The 25,961-nt window shown below is 45.5% G+C and overlaps 1 protein-coding gene across 1 annotated transcript in view; it reads left to right on the top strand.

Annotated features, from left to right (window-relative positions):
* The first annotated feature begins 1,536 nt into the window (after positions 1-1,536).
* cdh13 (cadherin 13, H-cadherin (heart)) overlaps positions 1,537-25,961 on the top strand; it is a 292,151-nt gene continuing 267,726 nt past the window's right edge. The window contains exon 1 of the mRNA XM_079163343.1: positions 1,537-1,693. Within this exon, the coding sequence (XP_079019469.1) occupies positions 1,649-1,693 (45 nt within the window). The 5' untranslated portion in view covers positions 1,537-1,648. The remainder of the gene's footprint in view (positions 1,694-25,961) is intronic.

The raw sequence follows: 25,961 nt of genomic DNA, 5'->3' as shown, positions 1-25,961 counted from the left end.
GCAAGTGGAAATATGTTGCATGCCATCAGGACTTTAATCAGCCACAGGGTTGAATTCAAATGAGCCATCCTCCACTTTAATAATTATGTGGTAGTTAATTGATTATTTCCAACTGGAAACTCAGAGGTCACAGTCAGTTACAGAGCAGCACGACTGAAGCTATTGAGTGTTTTGCTGAAGGACACCTGAGCAAAGAGCTTGTTGTCTTCTAAAGGACGAAACCAACGATGTGTTAGTCTGTCTTTCAATACATTCCAACTTATTAAGACTGTCTGCTGCTCTCAGCACCAAAGTTATTTCTTCCTATATGGTTGTGAATGAATATTTATTTCAAAGAACAGTTAGGTACTGTAGTTCTTAGCAAACGATACATAAACTTGAGTAAACAGTTCATGAAGATGGGGACTATTTTCATTTGGTATTTAAGTGAGTATATACAGAAGCAGGGCGGTGTATGTGGGATTGACGTGAGAATAAATCACAGTGCCCATGTTTATCATGATGAAGGATCCACTGCAACAGTGGGGCTCAGTTTTTGAACAACAGCGGACGTTTATGCTGCAGAAGTATCAGGCTTTGGCTACAGAGACTACTTGTACATTGTTGGCAGAGAGAGAGAGAGAGACCCCGAATGAAAATAAAAATAAAATTCCCCACACAAATTAACCATTCATTATAGAGCTGGGAGGAGGGAAAAGCAGTGTTCATAATAATGAAAAATTAAAAAATTATGATTAAAATTAAATTCAGGAATTACTCTGAAGATTGAAACCCATGGTCTTGTCAACAACACTAAAGAGTAATGTATCCGTTGGAGCCATTATGTAAGCGTATACAGTAATTCTATTGCAATGTGTACAGTACACAACCCTAAAACGGATCATTACTGAAGTTTCTTTCTCCCAGGCTGCCCCGCAGGCATCGCCGCTATTGTGAGCGCTCACACGCAGGATGCATTTAACAGAAGCTTCCCCGAGCATCCTGCGCTCTTGCATTGAATATGAGACGATAGGAGCCGTAAATCACCTCTAGAAGGGGAACGGATAATACATGCTGGAATAAGGGCTGTAAAGCTGTCTGATAAGGGGGGGGCGGGGGGGCGATACGCATGATGTTGATGAAGAATCCACGAAACCTGCTGCTGCACCTCGATCATTCAGAACTCCGCAAAAAGAACTCGGGTGTCTGAATTTGGCCACAACAAAAAAACAAAAAAGAATTCATGATGCTAAGTGACCCTCTGCTTGGATAGAGACCCCCCCCCCCCCCACACACACACACACACATACACGCGCGCGCGCACACACACACACACACACACACACACACACACACACACACACACACACAGAGACACTCCTCACTCCCACCACCACTCCCCTCTCCCTCCGCTTTACCTCCTCCCCCCCCCCCACCCCTCTCTGTCCTCCTCATAAATCTATTGGTTGTGGTCTCAGCTCCACTATCCACTGCCTTGCCGATCCGACTGCAGTTGTATTTGGGGGAAGTTGGCAGCTGGCGGCACACGGCGAAAGGCTTTCCTCTCTCCCCGGCGCTTGGACAGTGGAATTATGAGCAGAGCTGACCCAGCCTACATCATCACCCTGTCTTGAAAATCTGTGTCACACCGCGAGAAATTCTACCGACCATGGAGATTGGAGTCCGCATCCTCTTGGCTTTCCTCGTCCCCCAGGTAAGACGGTAGAGTGCGTGTGCGTGCGTGCGTGCCCCTGTGTGAGTGTGTGTGTGTCAGTTTAAGATCTTTTTTTTTGGGGGGGACACCGATTCGGAGGTCTCGCTCGGGCTACTCTGGTGCTTCAAGTAGGTGGCTGGTCAAGTTTGTCCCGACTCTGCGCACGACGCGCAGCCACCTGCGCTGCCAGCTCTCCGTCCGTGTTGAGCCAGGACAAGTTTACCCCCCCACCTCCCCACCACGTTTGGTCCCTGTGTGCGCATGGCTGTCATTCGTGGCACTGAGTTCTGAAGGTGGGGGGGAGGGGGGGGGGGGGGGGGCAGTGGATGTCGGGTCTGGCGATCTGCGGTGGTCCCTCACTTTAGGAATGCATTTAATATTTTGTGGAGAAGGAGAGGGTGTGGGGGGGGGGGGGCTAAGAGAGAAAGAAAGAGAGCGCAGGGGTGTATGTACGTGCATGTGCAAATCACGGCTCCTGCTCTTGTCTACAGTCGCATCTATATTCCGCTCAGCCACCAACTTGAGCGTTTCTTTGGGCTTGTGTGTGTGTGTGTGTGTGTGTGTGTGTGTGTGTGTGGGGTGTGTGGGAAGCAAACAGGCGGATGGAGGAGAGGAGAGAAGAGGGAGAGAGAGAGAGATCGAAAGAGAGACGGCGGGGGATGGGGGGGGGGGGGGGGGGGGGGGGGGGCAGGCAGGCAAAGAAGTAACTTGGCCGCTCCGCTGTGTTCGGCTATTCGTGGCGTCTCTCTGGGTATTTCACTCTATCGCTCTCCATAGCCGTAGATTCTCTCGGGATATTTAATAAAGCCTTAATTCCCACTGTGATGGAGGCAGTCGCCCGTTTGATCTGACTTTGATATGGAGAGAGAGAGAGAGAGAGAGAGAGGGGGGGGGGGGGGTGGAACTGGGAACAGTTGAGTCTGCCAGTCAAGTCTTTAGACTGACTGTTCCTATGGAGAAGGGCAGCACCAAGGCTTCCTTGATAAGACGCCTCTGTGGCATCTCTTTACACTTGTGTGCACTTTCTAGCGTGAATAACCTCCGGCATGCCGAGGGGCCCTTGAGCAAAGATAAGTCCAGCTGCGGGGGATTGCTCTTCTTCTCCAGCTCTCTTGACCTCTGGTCTCCTCAGGTAGACGGGAAAAAAACAACACACACCTTCCATAAAGATCAGTGAAAATGACCATTTAAGTCAGCTTACTTACTCCAACGACAGTGGCACGTCTCATGGCACTCTGCAAACGTTTAAGTGGCAGCTAATTTTAAAATAACCAGGCTGAGAGTAGTTCCTGAACACAGCAACGATGGGAGAGCCCCGGAGCGTGGCAGGAAAACAGCTCATTTGGGAAACCGTGTGGTTGTGCTGCTGCTCTCTCTCTCTCTCTCTCTCTCTCTCTCGTTCTCCTGCAGGATGTTTTGAGAGGCATCAGACAACACAGCTCATTTGGTATTCCTTGTTTGACCTGTGTAGGCTTAGTGCACGTTTTTCTGCTGTGTATTATTCATTTTTAATTGGATAAGCCTTTGGCTCATTTCCGCGTTGTTGTTCGATCTTCTGATCTGAGGCGGTCATGATTCAGGCTAATAGTGCCTACAAAGAAATTATTTAACTCTCTGTTTTTATTGATTTGGACCCGCCCCCCCCCCCCCCCACTTGAACACCAATGCACTCCGCACCTCCCATCTGGAGGCTTTCCATTGACTAGATTCATTCAGTAACGCGATGCCATGCATTCTCCTGCTCACTCAAAGACACAGTGCCAGATCTGCAGCAGGTGAGATGTCTGGTGCTGGCTGTCCTTTGGCCTCCGGCTCTGGCGGCCTGATTTACAGACTGGCCCAGCTCCCCGGGGGAATCTTTTATCCTCGGACTGTCCCGACAGAAGCAGTAGCGATAAATATTTTGAACACTTCCCCACATGTAAAGGAATCCCATAAAGCGAATAAAGCCCATTAATGCAATCCACTGAAAGCGTTTGCCCCCGATCAGCATGTCCCGGCTTGTCCGGAAAAACTCACACCAAACACTTGTGTGCATCATATGAACGCACACTTATTACATCTGACTCACATGTAAAAATCACGAGTGCCTTTCCCAACCCCCCCCCCCCCCCCCGCCCCCTTCAAATCACTGGAACGTCCAATCTCAGCATATTATAGTGCGTGGGATGGAACGAGGTCACTCTTATTTATAGATGCTCAGGTAGGGAGCCAAGTTCCTCTCCACAAAAATCTGCCATACACTCCACCCAACACTCCCTCACACACACACACACACACACACACACACACACACACACACACACACACACACACGCCCACAAATGGGCACAGTAGCAGCCCCCTCCCTAGCAATAAATCCCTGTTTTCTAAATGAAACGCTAAGCAGTCTCTCCGTGCGTAGAGCAATGATTCAGAATAAGCACAGCACAGCTGGGAGCTGCAGGTGCAGGTGCAAGGACTTTTCTCCCATTCTTTTTTTTTTTTCTCCTTTCGCCACATCGATTCCTCCTCCTCTTTGTCTTGTACATTTATTTTTCTCCCCCCCACCCCACCCCTGGCACCTTTCATTCTGCTTTACGTCCTCCAACCCTTTCAAACTGGTCTTTTACTTCGATAATGTGATTTAATGACCTTTAATTCCCCCCGATTATTTCCTCAAAATCCTCAGTGTCATTTTCTCTCGTCACTCTCTCTCTCCTTCTCTCTCTCTCTCTCTCTCTCTCTCTCTTTCTCTTTCACCAGTCGACGGTGGAGGACAGCTATACTCACAGTTTCAATTCTGTGCTGGCACCTGGGCGTGTCTGCCGGGAAGATTTGCTGTCATGGACGTTTATGGGCGCGGTGACCAACAGACTGTTAAAGTTCCTGTTTAAGCCGCTGCAAGCAGAGAGAGACAGAGAGACATAGAGAAATAGGGAGAGAGAGTAGGGAGGTCTCCAGGAAAAGTGTTTCAAACGTGGCACCGAAGAGGGTCCGTGGTGTTCTGTTACTCCTAAAGAGGGCTGACCTTCGCGGTGACACATGCACAAACACGTACACTCCCCCGGAGACGCCTGACAAAGACAGCCACACTTCATTCTTTTATCCTCTCTGACTTCCCTCCCCTCCGTTCTGTCTCGCCCTCACTCAGTCCGAGAGGCAGTTCATTGATCTGGAATTATCAAAGAAAGAGTGGACTGGGCTATTAGTCAGGACGGCAGCAACAGGTGTGAGTGTGAGATACCAAAACACACATATATTTAATGGTCTCTATTTCTAGGTCGAGCCATTACTAATAATGTGCCGGTTCATTGTTCAGTCGCATCCTTCATCATCCTCTGCTGTGGAAGATGAAGGATGCTCAGCGTATAGATGAACCCGCTATACGCTTTCCCGTGGCCTCCTCTTCGTGCACCGTACAGATGGAGCCGCGTCACGTCCATCACCGCTCACGACGAATCGTCTCTTCAAAGCTGACCTTCGGCTAACCTCTCGTCTCTCCCAAGAAGGTTTCTGCGTGCGACTCGTCCTTTCAGACCTATTACCCTTCTGCCTGCCGAGTGCTGTTTCGTCGATGGAGCCGTTTTAACAAATCACTCTGGTTCAGGAGCGGCGGTGTGACAAGCCACGGAGGCTAACGATGACAGTGATGAGGAGTGCCAGTCATTAAGGCGGGGTGATTTCTGACTTCGGTTGACTTCGGTTCACGAGGTCTTCCTCCTTGCTCCTTCATCTCCTCTCTCACAGGCGTTTTAGACCTAATGGTCTAGCCCGCTGGAAAAAAGGGTTAAGAGTTTTAGTTTGCAGTTTTGACAGGCAACACAGACACACAAACGCTCTTAAGCGAAAGCAGCCCAATACCAATGTGGACATTGCTGTCTCAATGTACGCTGGTGTTACTGTGGCAATCGGCTGGCAAATGGGCTTTCTAGTGTGGGGCTTTGAGGTTTTCAGTCTCCGCCACATTCTATTTCTCTGTGTTGTTTCCTGTGGGAAGGCGCGACCACAGTCTGCGGTGCTACAGTGCTCTTCGGAGGTTTATTTATTTATTCATTTACCTTTTTGGAGTCAGCTGGTATTGATAGAAAACAACTCTAACTCTAAAAGCTTCCCGTAAGCGAACGCATAGACCCATTGCGTGCACCCTAGTCCAACATACACACACCCACACACAGAAGCTTGAACCCAAGAGGACACAGCGGGACACACACAACTGTGCACTTGCTTAGAGTTTTCTTTTTTCTTTTAATGGGAGAGCCCGAAACACAGAGTTTTTATATTTATCCGTGTGTTTCTCTTACGACTGTGGTGGAGCAGCACGGCGCTGCAGTGGGCTATAAGGTCAAACGCTATCTTAACTCCGCCGTGGGAGGGTGTGACCTTTGAGGGTGAAACACAGTCTTCTTCAATCTTCTCTCCCCTGACGTCGCCAGCCCACTCTCCCAAGTCAGCGAAGTGGATGAGAGCAGGAGGAAGCAGGGGGCCGATGAGGGATGGAGATAGTGAGAGCAGTAATTAAAGTAAATATGTCCCCTTAGCGCTCCATTAGAATCCGCCTGTATTTGATATAAGTGGCCTAATTATGCAAAATGCCAATGGACGTGGCGTGGTGTTATCGTGAAATGTGCCAAGTGAAAAAAAGAAGCCTGCATCCTGAGTGGATTAATGGCTTATTTGGGAGTTCTGATGAGATCTAGTGGGTAGAGAAAGCAGAGAAGAGACGGACAAACACACACACACACACACACACCAACACACACACACACACAAAAGGCCTCAGTAACCATGTGTGAAGGACACAACGGAACAATGCGACGCTGTCCCTCCAGTCGATTGCGCTCTCCTCTCAGTTTGTTCTCCTCTTGTCAATTTGGTGGTCAGACAAGGCAGATCAACAAGCACACAGATAAAATAGTCAGTCTGACAAAGAGCCATATAGATACCAAGGTGGAGATAGCGGCGGAAACAAAAAGCAGCTGTGTACCCCCCCCCCCCCCCCCCCCCCCCCAAACCATGTACAAAACCTAAAGTGTGTGAGGAAGAGAGACACGGCTCACACCCCCTTGTCTTTCACTTTCTCCGTCTCTCTCTGCCCCCCTCCCCCTCCTCCTCCGCCATCCACTCTGACAAACACTCTCTGTAACACATTACAGATATTCATGAGCTATTCACCCACTCTGTGTGTCTGTCTCGTCGCCACACTCGCAAACATCCAGATATGTCCTCCCCTCTCTTTGTCACACACACACACACGCACACGCACACGCACACGCACACACACACACACACACGCGCACACACACAAAAGCTTGAGCCTATGTTTGGCAAGAGGCACAAGTTTCTTTTTTCTCCCCGGCGTGATTGCGATGACTCCTCTCTATTGCCACGGAGTGTGTGTGTGTGTGTGTGTGTGTGTGTGTGTGTCTGTGTGAAGTCGCAGGCAGCACAGGGGGAGTATTCATGTAAAAAGGATGCTGGTACTGCGGGGTCCCATTTCTTCCACAAGAGTAGTTCCCGCTGATGATAGTAGCAGGCGATGATATTGTCAGTCGCATTAGCCTTTTTCAGTGAGTGCTGCTCCATTGTTGGTGCGTGATGCACATTATTTGGTTACGGTAATAGCTGGGTTGGAGTCCATTCGTGAGTCATGAAAGAGGGCCCACTTAGCGTAGGTCACCGAATCCGTTCGCTTTTCATCACTGACTGCATTGTTAATTGCAGCCACGAGGTCATAACAGGGTGATGGAGCTTTCTGCCAGCTGATCTATTTTTCATGAGTGTATTGGTAGGAGGGATGCTTCTGCAGATTGATGGTTGCTGCTACAATGTAGCAGTGTGTCCCTGGCCACAAGGCAGCTAAATTGATAGGTGAGAAGTATACTGGAAATCGATACAAATCAAAGCCTCTGTGTTCTTGTCCGCACGTTTTTTATTCCGGAGAAAGGAGCAAAAGAAACGTGCTTATTGTTTTTCTCTTCCCCTCATATTTACTGCACTTATCAAACTAAATGGAGCATTGGGGAGGGAAATGCTAACAGTTATCCACTGTGCTGTAATAAGTACCCCATGGGGGGGGGAACAACACCACTAGCTTTCAACATGACCTAGCCCCAATTAGGCTTTACACACAAATTTAGATGAACACCTAAAAAAGCACTTGTGGGTTTTTTTTTTCTTGCTCCCTCTGAGATCCTCAACACAGATTTCTTCTTTTTTTTGTTCCAGGGTTGCAATTTTAGAGTTTAATGAGGTTGGGAAATTTCTGAGTGTACATCTGAACACTCAGCTGAGAGTGTGTGATGCATGGCCTGGTGTATGCTTACCTTGCACTATCCCCTATGGATTAGACTTCCTCTGGCATACTAATATGGAGTTTTGACTTAACTCGACACACTAAATATGGGATATAGTGCATGAGTTGAAAAATGCACAAGATCTGCTGAGCTAGTCAAACAAGAACACTTTACAATTAAGAAGTTTGAACTCATCTGTTATACAAATGCCACCCAAAAACAAATCTGTACACTGATGACACAGCAGCACAGTGACATGTGATCCAGCGTGTTAAGCCCCGAAATAAATCCTAGCTCTGTGAGGCTTATTATATTCGGTGTCTGTCGAGACCGCGATAGAAAGGTGTTGATTCAGGTGTTGCATGTACATTGCATTGTATGCGTTTGTATACCTGCGTCTGCGTGTCATATGCTATAACAGACAGATTCGCTTTGTAAAGCTAGCTAAAAGAATAGAAGAGCGCTTGGTGGCGGAGACTTGCATCATGCTGATTAATCATGGATGCTGTTTTGGGCGGCATTCTTTATGCACACACACACACACACACACACACACACACACACATTTCTGCTGACCGGAGCACTTTATGAAGCTTCTCATTTCTCATTTCCTTATCCGCTGTGATTATGAAATTCTTGTCCGCTTGTTTTGAAAGTGCCCTTTTCCAGTTGACTCTGAACTGGTCTTGCGGCTAGTGTTATAAAGGTCTAGTGTTATAAAGGTCTAGTGTTATAAAGGTCTAGTGTTATAAAGGTCTAGTGTTATAAAGGTCTAGTGTTATTGGAGAAGACAGACAAGGCTGCGACCTTTTGTCGCAGACGTCAAGGTAGCTAGGAATGCTACATACAATCGTGAACCCAGATAACCACATCGTCACCTTGACTTTCACATTGGTTGGTAAAGCTCCGGAGGAAACCGATTCTATGATGTGGCACTTTACTCGCTGAGCACGTGACGTGACCGTTTGAAGGCCTCATCCCAACTTTTTTCACTCTCTCCCAACGTGACTCTGGGGTTTTTCCACTTCACTCCGTGTTCAGCAACTTTCTTTTGAAGTAATCAAATCCCTCTCTGCTGTTAAACGGAAGTGATGGCTGAGAAGGTCTTCTTAACTTTTACAAGAAATCACTCCAGCTTACTGCTTTTCCCTCTTTGCCCGCTCCGCCTCGTTTCTTTACCCATTTCTCTTTTCATCAGCTCACTTCCCTCTCTGCAGCTCTGCTGAATGGGCCTCTCGTCTTTTCTTCATCTTTCCAGTCCATAGGCCGTTCACACCATCTAATCTTTTAATCTCATTTTTGCCCTCTCTCTCTCTCTCCCCGTCTGTTCACTCCCATCCTGCATTACCCCCTGCTTCAGTCTTTTAGGAGACATCAGGCGGGAGACATATTTGACCTGTGAGACAAAAAAAATCAATCTTGTTGTCTGGCCCGATGTTCCGCAGTACTCCCCCTGCAGCCTAGATGGCGACAAAATGCCAGATATTGTTTAAGGGGTTGTCAAGGATAATTGCCACTCAGATCCACTTAGTGTTTAAGCAGCATGTGCGTGTACGTGTAGGTGTGTGAGCGTGTTTGCTTGTGCATTTATGCCAGCATGGTTTCCCGGTAAGAGTGTTTTATTTTTTTTTTGCAAAGGTGCTTTGTAGAGGTAGAGTGGCCATTTAAACCCCTGATCTTGACTGTCAAGAAACAGACAGGAATCGGAGGACTCATTTGAAGTGAGCTCACAAAGCAGCATATTGGTGCCTACGCAGGCAGGTCGCTTCGAGGCAATTAGAATAGCTCTTCCCACTTATTGCTTTTGATGTCAGCATGTGGGGGAATGAGAGAGCGAGAGAGAGCCAACTTTTGCCTGCCACTGTCAGAGAGGGCTGCCACTTCAGTTGAATTCCTTTAGCCACAATTAATGTCGTCCTCCATTCAGGGTTTTATCTCATATTAGCGCGGGCAGGTCCATGGCTTTGAGCTAGCAAATGAATTAAATGACGGGGCAAAAAGAATTAAGCTGGGAAGAAAAAAAAAAAGCCAAGCCGAGGGGGATGCCGTCAGATTGGTAATGACCTTGTCCGTGGCAGTTCTATGTTCCGGTTTTACTGTATTGTGACGCTGTTTGAAATCCGCTTGAGTGGTGTCCTGATGATGCTCACTTCGATGTTACTTTTATGCAGTATTTAAACCAAGGAACGCTACGGAGCTGCTGCATTTGATGCGCTCGGTGCATTCCAGTTTCATGCATACACACAGGGAAGAGCTTTCTTCATTTGAAATGAAAGGATCCTCATCTACAAAGCTACTTCCTCCCGTTGCTCGGATGCTGTAGACAAAAGGCCTGCTTGAGTGGAGTGTTACTCATTTAGAGGCCATAGGCTATATCTGGGGGAAATGAAACATTGTTGTGGCTTGAAAGGCACATGCGACGGGGTTTGGAGATCAGTCAGAAATCTCTTTGATCGCTCTGCCTTTTTGTTTTTGTCTTTCAATAATCCAACTCACACCGACAGCAGCGGGCTTACAGTGCCAGGCCTATCGCCGCCATCCGGTTCATAAGCTGCCCATTAGCTTCCAATTATGTTGTATTGGTATCCGTACTCATTTCTGCCTTCTATTCTTGTACACTTTGATCGCAAATGACTGTTCTAAAAAAGCTGGTAGCGCCTCGTTGTGGAGCTCCTGCATCGGGTGATCCATGCAGGAGTTTGTCCTGCATGGACCTGAAGCAATTAAAACATCGAGTTCAGGGCACGGAGCTTGCAATCCATTTAGATAAGTGCTTGGACGGCCGTTTGCAAGCACACTTAAGGGCTTTTGGTGAAGTCGGTTGTGCTGTGAAACTCGAGGGAAGGCTGAGGCAGCAGTGATGACGGCGCGGTGGAGTCTGTGGCTTTGGCTGGGGCCATGGCAAGGTGAGCGCCATGATTTCCATAGAGATGGCGCATCCGCCCCCTCACACGCGCGCTGTGACTAATTCAAAGGACTGAAAAGGAAATGGATGGTTGTCATTAGAAGCAAGGCTGTGTTCACTTGCAATCCCAATGCGTTTTCACCTTTGCAACCATACTATTGTGGGGGCCCCCCCCACCCCTGCCATTATCCGAGCTTCACCTCTCTTATCAGCTATAGGGGTGTTGCAGCTGTGCTATAGGCTTCCTGCCGCCGAGATCCTCTGAAGAGCGAGCTGACTGGATTTGATTTTCATTAGGATTGCATGTCTTCACTGTCACATCCTCTCCCCTCCTTGCACGCTTTACTGGACACAATTTTCCGCTGCGGTGGCCCCCGTACTGACGGCTTGGTTTTTCACGCAGCAGTAGAGTCACACCGGGTGGCCAGTTATCAGTGCATTCACCATTACAGGGCCCCGTGTGGTTGACCTGCTCAAAGAGGGCTTTTCTGCCTCTTCCTAGAGTCCCACTAGGAGACATGCTCCGCTGCTCTGCTGGGGACAAGCCACACGAATTACAGGAAGCCCAGCAGGCTGTCACAAGTCAAACAGTGTACTGCACAGACCTGGGATGTGCAGGTCTAACACCGACTGTTGACAGACAGTTGGAGGCTGAGACAGTACAAGCTCATGTTAGCGCTCCACAGAGGGTTTGAAGGATCGATGGGAGATAATTATTTCTAATGGAGCCAGAGGAGAAAGGAGAGTGTCATTTTCAGTCATAGCGGGAGCGTGTGTACACATCGCCCCTGGACTATTTGACCAAGATTTTTTTCTTTTTTTTTTGTGATTTAACTAAACACAAATGAGAGGACTGGCCAAATTCCCACTCTTTGATAAAAGCCCAAACTCCAAACACTGTAAACATTTTCATAATGGGTCAATTGAGTTTTTAGTGTCATCACTAGTCCACATATTATTCTTCCATTTTAACCTGCTTTTTAAAGATAACACATACAGAGATAAAATATGTCTGGGTTTGATTTATAGAACAAAAATGAATCAGCAGATTCAGCACAAATTATTTCAAACAGCTTCAATCGCTGTTAATGGGCTACTTCAGATTTCCAGCTCAAGCTCCGTTTCTTTATCTTCAGAGCTTCATAAGATCTCATTCTTTGGGTATTGCCGACAAGTACATGCACATTCATTACAGCTCCAGTGTCTTCTTACCAACAGAGGACAGAGGCCTCTATCCTGTGATTTATGAGATTCTGCCTTGGCCTAGTGTTGCTCACTTACAGTGCAAGGCAGATTCACGGTCTGATGCAGACGCCTATATTATGTCACCATGCTCACATAGCCTGCTCATTTTGTGAAAACGAACACACAAGAGAAACATTCTCATGATAAAATATGAATACAAGTCACCACATAATGAGAGGAATGCACTGACATACTGTATATTATACTTCTTTCCGAGCTTTAGATGAGATGAGCCACAGATAGGAGATGGTCATCTTAATTTAGCATAAAGACTGGATACAGGGGGAAACAGATCCATCCAAAGGAAAATAATCCACCTTTAAACCTCAATAATTATCATATATCGTGTTTATTTAATACCCCATAAAACCACAACTTGTTGTTTTGTTATAGTTGTATGGGGATATACAGGGACAGACAAGATATAATGTGTTAATAAGTCAGTTTAAGGGGTGCTGATGCAGTAGATGAATTCTGTCCTCTCTGTACCGATCCCGGCTAAACGGTCCCCCCTGTCTTTATGCTAAGCTAGGCTAACCATCTCCTGGCTATACTTTCATCTTTATCATGCAGTCTTGATTGAGCGTGGTATCAATCTTCTCAAATAATCCAAGTGTCCAACTATTTATATCAAGCCCTATCGGTTACTAAGAGGATCTCTGAGGCTGCCGTGATTTCTAATGAAGGCTGCCGTAAAGTTCAGCACAAGAACAGAAAGACTTTTCAAAGCAGACGGGGGGGAAAGGAACAGAAGGATTAGGGAACCAGTTTCCTCAGCTCAAATGACTAACACACGGTGTGCTCAGCTTGTAATGGAGAAGAACAACGCAACGGCAGGAGTGTCAGTGCTTGTAATGCAGCAGTGGCGAACGGCAATTCATAGCGGTTAGCAGCAGCGAAAGCAGTGTAGAGCATCGCACCTTATATCGGATTACATTTCAGCTTGTTATTCAGCTGCAGTGACCAGTCAGTAGTCATCAGTTAGCGATAGGATGTAGCAGCTGCAGGAGCACAAAGTCATTTGAGAGGAGCTTATTACTTAGGGTGTGTGTGTGTGTGTGTGTGTGTGTGTGTGTGTGTGTGTGTGTGTGTGTCTTTTGTTCTCTTTCTCACCTGAACACTTTGCTTACCAGAAACTATGATACAGTACAAGCAAAACCTTTCTCTTGAGATGTCAAAAATGACTTTTGAGCAAGACACTTAACCCCAAATTGCTCCCGTAGCTGTGCCTATGGTGTATAGATAGATACTGAATTGTAAGTCGCTTTGGATAAAAGCGTCCGCTAAATGACTGTAATGTAATGTAATGTAATATAATAGCGTAGCTCTCAGTCAGCCATGGAAATGCTCAAATAATATGTTGTTAATAATCGGACTACATTCACCTCGACTACAGGCATTTGTTCTAAACATTCACAAACTAAACCACTTTCAAAAGCTTTCTAAATGCACATGTCAAGTATTTGACTCCACCACGGATGATAACTCTCAACATGAAAAGCACAGACCATGTATTCTCTCTCCTATAGTCTGAAAGTGAAGAGGCTCGAGCACTTAACTCTGTTTTTTCACAGTGGGTGGGTGGAAGCTGCTTCTGCTCTTCTATGCTCAAGTTGTAAAGTTACTTGACTTATCCAAGAAGAACAGATAATGACTGTGTGGGAGAGCAGACATTAAAGTGATGACGCCCTGATGAGAAAGCACATGTTGTAGGTTATGAGTTTTTATCCCGCTTTAGAATGTTATTATGAGAGTTGCATTCTTTTTCAATTTCCAGCATCACCCAGTTGCTGGAAATTAAGAAGTAAAAAAACAAATGAACAAGTCTTTTTTTCAAGTCATTTTGTGTTTTAAGAGATTTGTGTACAAAAATAATAGTTGCTTTGAAACTAAAAAAAAACAGGATCGAGACTGATGCAGCAGAACCAGAGAAATTGTCTTTTTTATTTCACTCATTCTTCTTTCTTGTCAAATCCTGGTGCCTACATTACCCACAATGCAGCTGCCAACAGATCGGTCAGAGATTTGTGCGTGTTATGCTCGTACAGCAGCTGCCTATGTAGCTCCAAGTTGCAGAGATGAGGAAGGGCTGCAAAGGTCTGGTAAACCCACATTTTAACCCCAGATCATTTTATTTTCAAACCTGTAGTCCTAAACAAGTGATTTATCAGACTTCATGGAGCCGCAAAAGGCTTCTCCTCAAGACCTGTAAACAGACTTTGATTTGGGAAATTGGTGGAGTTCCCCTTTAAGGTTTTTAACACCACTGATAATCAGATATATAAGCTTTCAAATACTCTTGCAAAAAGAAATAAAGAAACAGACAAAAACAACAACAATGCTTTAAAGATTGGGGATGAAAACAAGTGGGAATGTTTGCTCTGCAAGAACTAATACCACGATGAGCCAGGTCTATGTCTGTATCATGTGACAATTCATGTGCTATTCTGAACAAGGCTGAATATGGAACACACTGATGTCTCACACTCCAGAGCAACAAACGATATTGTAGTTATTGCTGATATTGTTTCGTGAACTCGATTCAAGCAGTGACTGAGGCAAGTCACTCGTTTGTGTTTTAAAAGTGTTAACTCTCAAAATAACATTCTAAAGCGGGATAAAAACTCATAACCTACATCATGTGCTTTCTCATCAGGGCGTCGTCACTTTAATGTCTGCTCTCCCACACAGTCATTATCTGTTCTTCTTGGAGAGGTCAAGTAACTTTACAACTTGAGCATAGAAGAGCAGAAGCAGCTTCCGCCTTACAAAAATATTTCTTAAAGTAATATAGTGTTTCCCCCAGTCCTCCAGATAACTAAGCCTCTTCAGTCCAAAATATTCCTGGAGCTCCCACTGTGTCTGACCGCTGGTATAAGCGAGCATTATTGGTCTGAAACAGTATATCTATTGTTATGTTGTTTCACATGACACACATTTAAAACACTAAGCAAAAACATAAACCGTAAAATATGAAATTATTGTTCAATTATCCAGCTGCTACTTTACACCCCTCATGCCTTTTGTTGCCCTGTAAATGGTCCATAGTCTTTCAACCCATTGTGTGATTTCTATATGCCGCCCAGACCTACTTAATAGGATTTACAGTATTTAATCTGCACATGTTAGACTTGACCTTGGCTTCACCCCCGGAGACCTTGACTTTAAATTAAAGATTTGAAATACGACATCTGAGCTTTATGTGCCATTGTGTGTCTGCTTGTCTGAGTGTGTTCATTTGGATCCACCACCATTTTAATTGCCCCCACAGAGCCCTAATAGAATTTGTAGATGACACACATCATATATATACACATATACATACATATTCCACACTACCCACTACCCACACAAACCCACACATGTTCACATATTTATGTATCCAGCCTTTCTTAAACACATTTGCTTCAGTAGGATTTGCTAACAAGTGTCTCTGTTCTTCACCTCCACTCAGGGAACTGACAGCTGGGGGCGAACCCGGTTTCAGCAGGTTTCAGCAGGTTGAGGACACAGATGCACACTCTTTTACACACTCGGACAACCACGCTCTTGTCTGCACACTTGATCTCTAGCAATTCTTGTCATTAGGGTTTGACAGATTACAGGAGCTGATGCTGCATCTTTACCATGCACGCAATGTCACAAGATCTGAGGGCTTTTTGGCGATGGAAAATATGTTTTTGCTCTTCTCCCGACTCGCTCTGATTAGAGTTTGATTGGTGGTTCATCCAATCACCTTCCAAGTATTTTTTTTGAAAGTGTGTGTCCTTTTCGTTTCTAATGATGGCATCAAACCGTCTCCTAGGTCAGGTTAGTAACATCTTGCTTTGGAGACCTTTTTATTTGATCTTTTTCTCTCTTTTTTTTTAAGCAATAACGAAAGCAAGTACGCAAATATCCACTGTTTATTAGAACATGTTGTTGGCTTTTTATATGATAACCAAACAATGATTCCATTCTTTGAAGAACATCATGTAAATTAATTTTTGTTTTTGTTCATGTTCATGTTCGTTAAAGTAAGGAGCTGTTAACATGCGCTGTTTTTTTTTTGCACTTTCAAATCCATTGTTGTCAAGGTAGACAAACAAAGACAAGCTCAACAGCGAGAGTGTTTCCAAGGGCCCATATTTCAGCTCCAAGATCAAACTAGTTAAACGCTGCAGCGTGTACCGCATGTCGTATGACAAGGAACAACCAATCCCAGCTGGCAGACATTTTATTTTATCCGTAAATATCAGTCTATATAAATAGGCCGTAAATATATGGAGGACAAGTAAATCTTTTTACTGCGGGGATACCCAGAGCTTTGCGATCTGTCTCACGGACTATTTTCGCTTCACCCCGTTCAAGGACGTCTCAACATTGAAAGATCGGCCACATTGACACAAACGTATCTAGCAGTAAAGCTACTGTGAGGGATTCACGGCGCTGGAAATCTATTCTTCTTTGTCTTGACTTTGTTCTAGTTTAGTCGGTGTAGCTTACTGCTCATCATCCTCGTTGCAGCGCGCAGGCTTTGGTCGGTTTGTGACCACAGGCGTGACTGGAGCGCAACCCTCCAAGCACTTTGAACAAAAGGATGGAAGCGGCACGGTTGGCATTTTCCACCACGGCCCCTCACACTGCCAAGTCTAAAATGTTTCTGGGTACCTTTACTAACATAGATTCAGCTCAGATTACTTTTTATTCTTGGCTCATGGTTCTCAGGTTGGACATAATCCCTGGTTCCCAAACTCTGCCTTGGAAAGGATTCCTCTGTCTTTCTTTCTACATCATTCACATGTATCATTTATCTCACATTACCATTGTCTGTCTCGGTGTCTCTTACCATCATGATGTGCCCTTGTGTTTTCACTGCAAAAGATCAATGACCTTATCAGAAGATATATTGCATAGCATGGCGCCCCGCTCTGCATTCACCGCGCAAAATTGTCAGTGTGAGCAACAGACTGTGCTTCAGTCTCGCTGTGGTTAAAGATGCAGAGTGGAAGGGACAGATGGAGAGTGAAGAAGAGAGAAGGAGACTAAGAGAGACTGGAGGGTGGAGGTAATGAGGGTGGAAAAGATGAGGCAGGTGGAGGGTGGAAGGAAAAGGAAAGCAGGTTGGGGGGAAAAAGGGAAAGAGATAGAAGAATTACGGAAGATGGAGGCTCTGTGGCAGCGCTGATGTGTGGACGGTGGGTGGACAGGGTCGCTGAGTTGTGGCTCTGAAATGGGTCTTGACAGAGTCATTTCTCACGTGGAGAGTTATCCCGGCTTTTTTTCTTTTTTTTAGTGGTGGTAGTACGAGAGTGAGCGACCCTTTCCACCTGTCATGAATATTTATTTGGTGAGAGCGTTTCGCAGGCTGCTGCGTAGAATGACAAATTGTGCTCTCTTAACAACTACCTATATTCTGTCCCCATCCATTGCTTCAACCCTTTCCACCTGCGACTGACTCTCTTCTAAGCTATGGTCTGTTCTTGGTTGTTTCATATGTCCGAACATTTCGATAGGAATAACAGGTGTGAATGCATTGATGAGAACTAAAACTCCTTTTAGTGCATACTATCTGGACACCACTTCACACACAAACATGCACTCATCTGTCACGGTCTTGGTTAAGTTTGTTTCCTGTTTTACTTTGAAGTTCCCTGCCTCTTGTGTCCCAGGTGCACTTCACTTCCTGCCTTTGGATGTTTTCCCGCCTTTGTGATCCTCCTGTGTCTAATCCAGTGGTCGCCAAACTACGGCCCGCCTCCACATTTGGTCCGGCCCCCTGAACAATACCAGAGACGCATTATGATTTTTTTTCAGTCTGCACAATTAATCGAATTTTAATCGCGATCACGATTTTGGCTGCCACGATTAAATGAGCATGATCGTCTGCGATATTAACGTTTAAAATACGTGCTCTGCTACATATCAAATCAAACGCTTCCTGAATCAGCCAACCACCAGGGGGCGAACGAGATGAGAGCTGTCATGCGCGCACCCTGTAGAAGTAGAAGAGTAGAAGAAGTAGAAGAGCTGAGAGACGGGAGCTTGAAGGACGAGTACTTGTGCTTAATTTATTTACACGCCGGCATGTCATGTCTGTCAATACATGGTCGCGTGTTTTCAATTCCCCTGCTCTCTTAATCGCGCACGGCGGTGTTCCGCCCCGATCCGCGCGCACGATGCAACAGTCGCTCACCTGCGAGTAGCACCCCCCCCCCCCCCCCCCCCCAATAATCGGGCCCTAGGTCAAACGATATGTTCAGTGATGTGGCCCTCACAGGAAAAAGTTTGGGGACCCCTGGTCTAATCACTTACACCTCCCCAGTGTAGTGAAACCCTGTGTTCCCCGGGCTCTGTGTTGGTTCGTCTGCTATGTTCCTGTTCATATCCCTTGTGCACATGTCTACCTGTTTACCTGGTCCTGTTTTCTGTTGTTTTTGCCAATTTTCAGTTACTCATTTTGTGGACTCACCTGCTAAGTAAGTTTTAAATATATCTTCGTTAAAATCACCGTTTATCATCCTTCTGCTGTCTGTCTCCCTGCATTTGGGTCCATCCCCTGTTGCCTTTATGCCCCTCCGTGACAGTAGCGTTCCCTTTAAATGCAGTCAAACACTGTCGGTGGTCTTTTGCTGAACGTTAACTGTCACACATTGCAACTACAGATTTGAAAAGAGCTGCCACGAGGACCGAAAACACAGGATGATAGGACCATGGATTTGTGTGTGTGTGTGTGTGTGTGTGTGTGTGTGTGTGTGTGTGTGTGTGTAATATTAATTTCCAGTGTAAATAAAATGCGTTTTAAGCCAGACTTTAAAGAGTACCTTAACACCAGACTTGAAAGCAGTGTTTTGCTGCCTTCTTTGATAGAACGCCAGAAGTGTTCCTTGTCGCAACCAACACCCAACACTGATGTCACAGGAAGTACACCTGTACATCACTGCAGCAAGGTGGGGAGTCAAACCTCAAGTTTTCAGTTTGCAAAAAAAGAAGACCTGCCATCTCCACCACCTTTGGCTCGTCACTGTTGGCATGTCAAACTTATACGAAGCTATTGAGTAGCTTGATAGCATTGAATACATAAGAATCTATACTTTATCTAAGCTTCTCTGCAGCTTGAAACGATGCTGACGATACCGGTTAGACTGAATCCAAACAGGAAAGTTGTGTGCAGTAAAACCAAATGCTAAACATTCTAGTAGACTTACTAGAGAGGAATACTTCTCTGTGGGTTTGTTATTGTGAGTGGCACCGCACACATTACCCAAGATAGACTACACTACAAAGATACAAATACTGTGATCGGTGTGATTCAAACTGAACCCGGTCTGTACTTGTGGATTTGTGACTTCACGTAAATGTTCTAATTTTATATCTTCTCATTGTATCTACCCACATTGCCCACCGGCTGTGTGATATCCATGCTTTCCCAGCATGACATCCCTCCAGTAACCAGTACGGAAGGAATGCCAGATCATAAAATGAAACGGCCTCGTTTAACAAATCTGACTTATCCTCATGCTGGAGTCAAAAACTCTCGTACATGAGTTTGGTCTACAAAAGTGGCTCCGTTCCTGAGGCTCAACCGTTTTCCTCCATCATTATCCCAGTCTCAGATGTGCTCTAGCAGCAGCCACTGCGATCTCCAAACACCCCTTCCATTATCATATTACCAGCCACGGCTGCAGAGATTCGGAGAGAGATTTGGACTCGGGTTGGATCATCTGCTTGTATACAGGCATTAGCCAGGGCGCTGCAGGCTGGCTGAGCGCAGCGGTGGAGCTGAAGTGTTGAAGACGGAGCTTCCAGCAAAGAAAAAATCCGTCCAGCTCATTATTTTGATGCTTTCGCTGGCTCTGCTATTCACAGCGCCATTTCTTTACATTCATCCGTGGCACCCTGTGTCTCCATTTCTCTTTTTGTAGCCAAGGAAGCACTCGGAAGAATGATATGTCAAATTTAGCTGTCGACCCCTGATGTTTGACTCATCAATTAAGACATCTGAACGGTTGTTATGGAGAGGTTGTCGTCGGTACGTTCGGTAATGCATGTTGCTCACGCAGCTTTTCTGGCCTCTGCTTCACGTCCTGTACCGGAGCTAGCTGACTTCTTGCTCTATTACTCCCAGAGAAACCAGGAATGGAAAATGGATTTGGAAGAGAGAAGCATGGATGCAATTTTCCCTTCAGCTGAGGGGTAAACAGCGGTGACGAGAACAAGTTTTCAATAACTTTAAAGCAAATGTTTGAGAAACAACAAATATAGCGCTGCCTTGTTTTCCATTATTTCATTTTCACTCTGTTGTATTACAGGGAAAATAAATATGGAAGGATATGAAAACTGACCAACAATATACAGCCGTGTGTATTTGTTTGCCAGTGTGGGTGGGTTGCTGTTCCTCATTTTTCGGTCGGCTAGTGAGTAGAGGCTCTAGTCGCGGCCATGTGTGTGCTATTGCGGTGAGTGGTGAGCAGGGAAAGAGAATGGTTTGAGGCAATCTTTTTTTTTTTTTTTATCCTGCTGGATCTCTCTCTCTGAGTGGAGAGATTGGGCTTTGTAGTTGTGATTGGAGGGAATTAAGGCCTGTCTTTGGTAGCAGGCAATAGCAGACAACTTGGAAACAGCTTAAGCCTGACTGTGTGTGTGTGTGTGTGTGTGTGTGTGTGTGTTTGTGTGTGTATGTTTGTGTGCAGTAATAGAAAGAAGGAGAGATTAAATAACATCATTCAACAGCTCCTCCAGGCCACCCTTTTTCTCTAACCATGGCCGTATCTGCACACCGATAACTAACTGCAGTGAAAGGACTCCTGCGGTTCACTTACTGAGTTCAGTGACATTCAGTGTATTTTATTTCATGTGTGCTTTGTTATTCGTTTGTAGTCTCCATTGTTGTAATTCAGTTGCCGTTCATTTCATGGCCTGTTAAAATATCATGTCACCTTACAATTCTTTACTGAACACAGTTTTTTGAGTAGTTTCTAGTAGTATAGTCTATAATAGTTTCAATTCTTCAATCCACTTTTAGCTAATCTAACCCTTTAGGTCCCAGACCAAATTCTGCATCTTCCTGTCAAAGCCTCTCATTAGCTTCAAAAATGTATGTATTGTACATTTCCGATGGGAATAATTGCTTCCAAATTAAAAAAATGGATATTTGTTTCAAATTGAACAATTCTGTTAAAAAAACGTTCTTTTTTTTTAAATTATGAAAGTGTTAATATAGGCAGAAATTCTCAGTGAAATCCGTGATTGATAATCATAATTACCAACAAAAAGAAAAGGTTCAAAACAAAGTCAATAGTGATCATGTGAATAGATTACAAAACAACCAATAATTAACAAAGGCAACTGTATATTTGGTAGGTTTGTAATGCAAAGCTACTATCCTTGATTAATGTCTGAGTATTGGACTTACAGCAGAAGACACAATTTAGCTTGAACTGCAGTGTGGGGGGGGGGGGGACGATAACAAGCAGCACAGATGCAATGGGAGGTAGCATCAACAGTTGAAGAATTTCAACTCTCATCCTGGCCTATCCTCTCCATGACATCCTTGGTATAGCACAGCTGTCCGACATACAGTCTGTCAAATCCAATGAAAACCTTTTTGTGAATGAGTCAGAGGAGTTCGATATGATGGAGAAAGAGAGGAAAGGCAGTCCTTTTGTTTATTATCTGTCTCTTTGGAAGGCGAGAGATTAAAGTCGCCGGGTCTGTTCATACTGTGCCCCTTCTTCCAGTCCATCCCTTCATATTGTTTTCCCTGCTCTGAGTTTTATCACAACAGGGGCTCCCTGATAGCAGGCCACGCCACTGGGAATAACAAATCACTCTTGTTTTACGGCGGCATCCACAACACCAAGGCAGATAGAGGAAGCGAGAGGAGAAGGAAACAGAGAGGGAGGGAGGTTGATGGAGCATTCAGAAGGTGGAAAACAATGGTTCACAGTTGGGAAAGAGGCAGAAAACCGGAACAAAGCTTTTGTTTGGTGTGCATGTGTCTTCATCCTCTTGTCTGAATGTCTACCTCATTCAGTAGAGCCCTCTAAATGACTGAGGGATCCGTGTTTGGTCTCAATATCCACACTTTGTCAGCCATTTGTAAGAAGAACACGTTCCGATTTGGCGGTGGGCTGCCGTATGTTTCCGCTCTCACCGAGCGGCTTGACGTTGACTCGTGGCTTTTCTCAGACTGGATGCTGTCATAACGGAGCGCACGTCGGCGGAGAGAGAAATCTAGCTCACGGAAGACCCAGGCGGACTAACAGGAAGGGAGACGGAGACAAGCCTGAGGCACCGGCGGTCCCAGGAGCAATGGTGTGCCCGCGTCTACGTGTATGTTTGAGTGCGGCTGTGTGAGCGCGTATGTGTGTTTGTGTGGTCCCCTTGAGGCTGGCAACAGAGGGAGGATGGAAGTGGTACTGATCATCAGCCCCCGGGCCAGCCACTTGAGACTGACTATCAACTTATGGAAATTACACAAACACACACACACACACACACACGAACACACTTGGTCTCTTCGAGGGATTTTTAGGTACATGAGCTGAATGTTGATGTATAAGGGCTGGCAGAGAGGGACCTTCCATTGTTTCTGTATCTCCCAGGAGTTTCATTTTCTGTCTCTGAAAAGGTCAACTGAGGTGGGGGAGGCAGCCAAGTGTTGGTGACAGAGAGAGAAAGTCCAGGAGGAGCAGATCGCGGTGGGATGATAAAAAAAAAAAAAAAAAAACTCATAAAAAGGGTAGACGTGAAAAGAAAGAGACACGTTAAAAGGAATTTAAATAATGTCTGAAACTTAAGGCAGCCGCAGAGTTTGACTGGAGTTTGACTGGCAGCGCCTGACTGCGAGAGCCGGAGAGGAAAATAAAAGGAGATGGAAGGCCCAAAGGCAAGGGGGGGGAGCGAGTAGTGAACAAGGAGAATATTTCAGATGAAGGTACACGACTGGTTAGATCCGGCACTCACCTTCCAGTGATATTTGGAAAGTCACAATAACAATGAACGAATCAACACTCACACGGGGAAGATAATGAGATGTTATGATGGAAAGCCTATAATGAAGAGAACAAATGCAGAGCAGCTGCTGATCAGATTAAAGCAGAATTAAAACAAAATGACGACACTGCATCAGCGATGATGGCAGCTGAGAATGAAATGATGACAAACAACTCTTACTCATGTTTTCACTAATGAAAAAGGAAAAAAGAAAAAGGCTCTCAATCCTCCACCCCCCATGTTCATTATCTGCGGTCTTCTGTTTCATATCTCTCCACCCCATTTCATCACCACCTCTCCATTATAATTACTATTTTCCCTACGTGGGGCCCCGGCTACAGAGCCTGGTGAGCATTTCCTTCCTCCACAAGGGGAAGACGATGATGAAGGCTAAACGAGGCTGTTGAAGTTTTTCCCGAGCACACAGGAAAGCAGAGAATTACAGCAGGGGTTGAAATGGACCTCTCCACCTAGGATAGATGTCGTGGAGCCCGGAATCATCACACCTCAGCTAAAGTGCAGCTCACATTCATCACCCCCCCCCCCCCCCCCCCCCCCCCCCCCCCCCCCCCCCCACTCCTTTATTTTCTGACCAGCATAAAATACCTCAGCTGCAGAGCTCTGTCTCCAGGTTATTTCACCCTCTGTTAATATCAGTATTGGCACACATCGATATTCAGGCACCATACGTGTTTAAAAAAAAACAAGGTGTAAGGTGTATTAGACTGTGAGCTTTAAATCTGAGATATTTGCATGAATATGTGGCTGGAATGGAAGATGCAGCAAGTGTCGTGTTGAATGCTAAAGAGGGTGCTGATTTCAGTACGAATTCACAGAGATGCAAAAGGAGGCAATCAGACATTACTATGCCTTATGCTGGGATTCATTGGCAGAGACAATGTTTCTTTTCCAGAGACTTGAATGTGTGGAACATTGGCCCTCTACCGACTGCAGGATACTTTGCACGGATTCTGTAAAAATAGACCGTTTCCCTTTTTTTCCCGTTTTTTAATCCAAATCGTTCTATTTGAAGTGTTATCCAATTTAGCATAGTTAGCATGTGGCCCAGCAATCATAATGTACAATGATCCAGAAAGGACTAAGCCAATACACATCAAGCATATATTTCAGAGATCTTTTTAGGCAGTTTTTTTTTGGTGTGTGTGTGTGTTCAATCAATGTGAAAAGTCAGCCACTTAATTATTCCACGGTCTTAAAAGACCTGTACAAGCTTGGTTAAATCAGTAAAGATGTAACAACAACGGAGTCACTTTTTTATTTCATGAACTGTCGGTCTGTCCACCACTTTAGTCCAGACTGAAATGTGTCAACAACTGCTGGATGGATGATTACATTCAGCAGTTGCTGACATTTTGTACTGTAAATGTACACATTCATTTTCCCAAGAGGATGAATCCTGGTGATCCCCTGGCTTTTCCTCTAGAGTCTACTGCAACCATGAGGCCAACATTTGTGGTTTTAAGGTGAAACTTCCAACACTTTGGCTAATGACTGGTCACAAAACTACGGACAATTTCACTTACCCGTCAATTGTTCTGAGGGGTTTGAAGACCTATGACACCAACTGAGCCTTACTTTTTCTGTTTTACTCAAGCAGCACAGTTAATAGTAAAAATATCTATATTCTAATAATAATTACAGGGTCAGCCCAAACCTCCCTAGCTTTGCCACAACAAGCCCTTTGGCTGACTCAACCGCAGTTCAAGACTGACGTTCGGGCTCTATTCCAACGGATACACCTCTCAGCCTGACAATAAAATACTAATTATTGTGCTTGCTTTGTGGCATGGCATTCATATCTGTTCTGACAAAGCGTCCCTTTTTCTCCATTCCCCTCTCTCCGTGGCCTCACCTCGCATTCACACCAGCGGAGCAGGAAGCCGCTCTCTCTTTTAAACGGATTAACGCTCTGATGGAAGCGGCCTGGGCTCGCTGAGGGTGTGTGAGAGGCGTGTGACTGATGGAATTAACCATCACAACGACGGGGTGAGAGGGGTTGAAACGGGGGTGTTGAGCGGTGACTGATGGAACAGTCCGACGCTAGAGGGGAAGAATGGATGGGAAAATGTGATTGATAAGGCAAACACGTGACATCAAGGCTGGGAATAACGCTGATGTGAGGGATAGAGGGAGCTAGCGTGGGCTGCAGGGGTCAAAGGGAAGGAGGGAAGGAGGGAAAGAAGGTGGTCTGATGTTGGGGGGGGGGGAAAGGGGAAACAAAAAAACGGAAGAGAAAAGTTTGAAGAGAGCAAAGGGTATAAGAGAGACCAGACGAGAAGGAAAGGGGAGATTGACAGGCAGGGAAATAGTAGTCATAGTCAAGAGGAAAAGGGAGGGCGATAAGCAGGAGATGGAAGTTGCTGCAGGCTTTGGAGGACGTTTGTATGCAGTGTTATGATTTGCAGAGGAAGGCCACAGCGGTGCTGTGATGGATAGCAGCATTGTGTGAGGCCAGGGCACATTCACGCAGATGATTTAGACCACACTCTGGACGGATAGATGCAAGATTCTTCTGTTCATTTAAATTGATGGAAACCCATGCCTCATACCCGTGACTGACAGCAGAAAGAAATATGGTATAGGATGGGAGGAACATTCTGCAGTATGTCCATTTTTTCAATTTCTTTTTAAAATATTGGTTATAACACCAACTCAGCAGTCGTGCAAGAGTGAAACAATCCTTCTTATAACTCATTGAGTTTGGTATTGTTAGTTGTATTCTCGTAGATTTACTGCAGCTTTATTGAATTTTGTTTCATCTTTACACCTGGAGGGTCCTTCATTTGTGCATGCATCCAGCTCGGTTTGAGTGAAACAGACAAGCTGAATTGAACAAACAGTGTGC

This window comes from Pholis gunnellus (genome assembly GCF_910591455.1).
Source record: "Pholis gunnellus genome assembly, chromosome: 7".
NCBI classification, from domain to species: domain Eukaryota; kingdom Metazoa; phylum Chordata; class Actinopteri; order Perciformes; family Pholidae; genus Pholis; species Pholis gunnellus.
The sequence above is the reverse complement of the archived record's forward strand: the minus strand, read 5'-3'. Positions and strand labels throughout refer to the sequence as shown.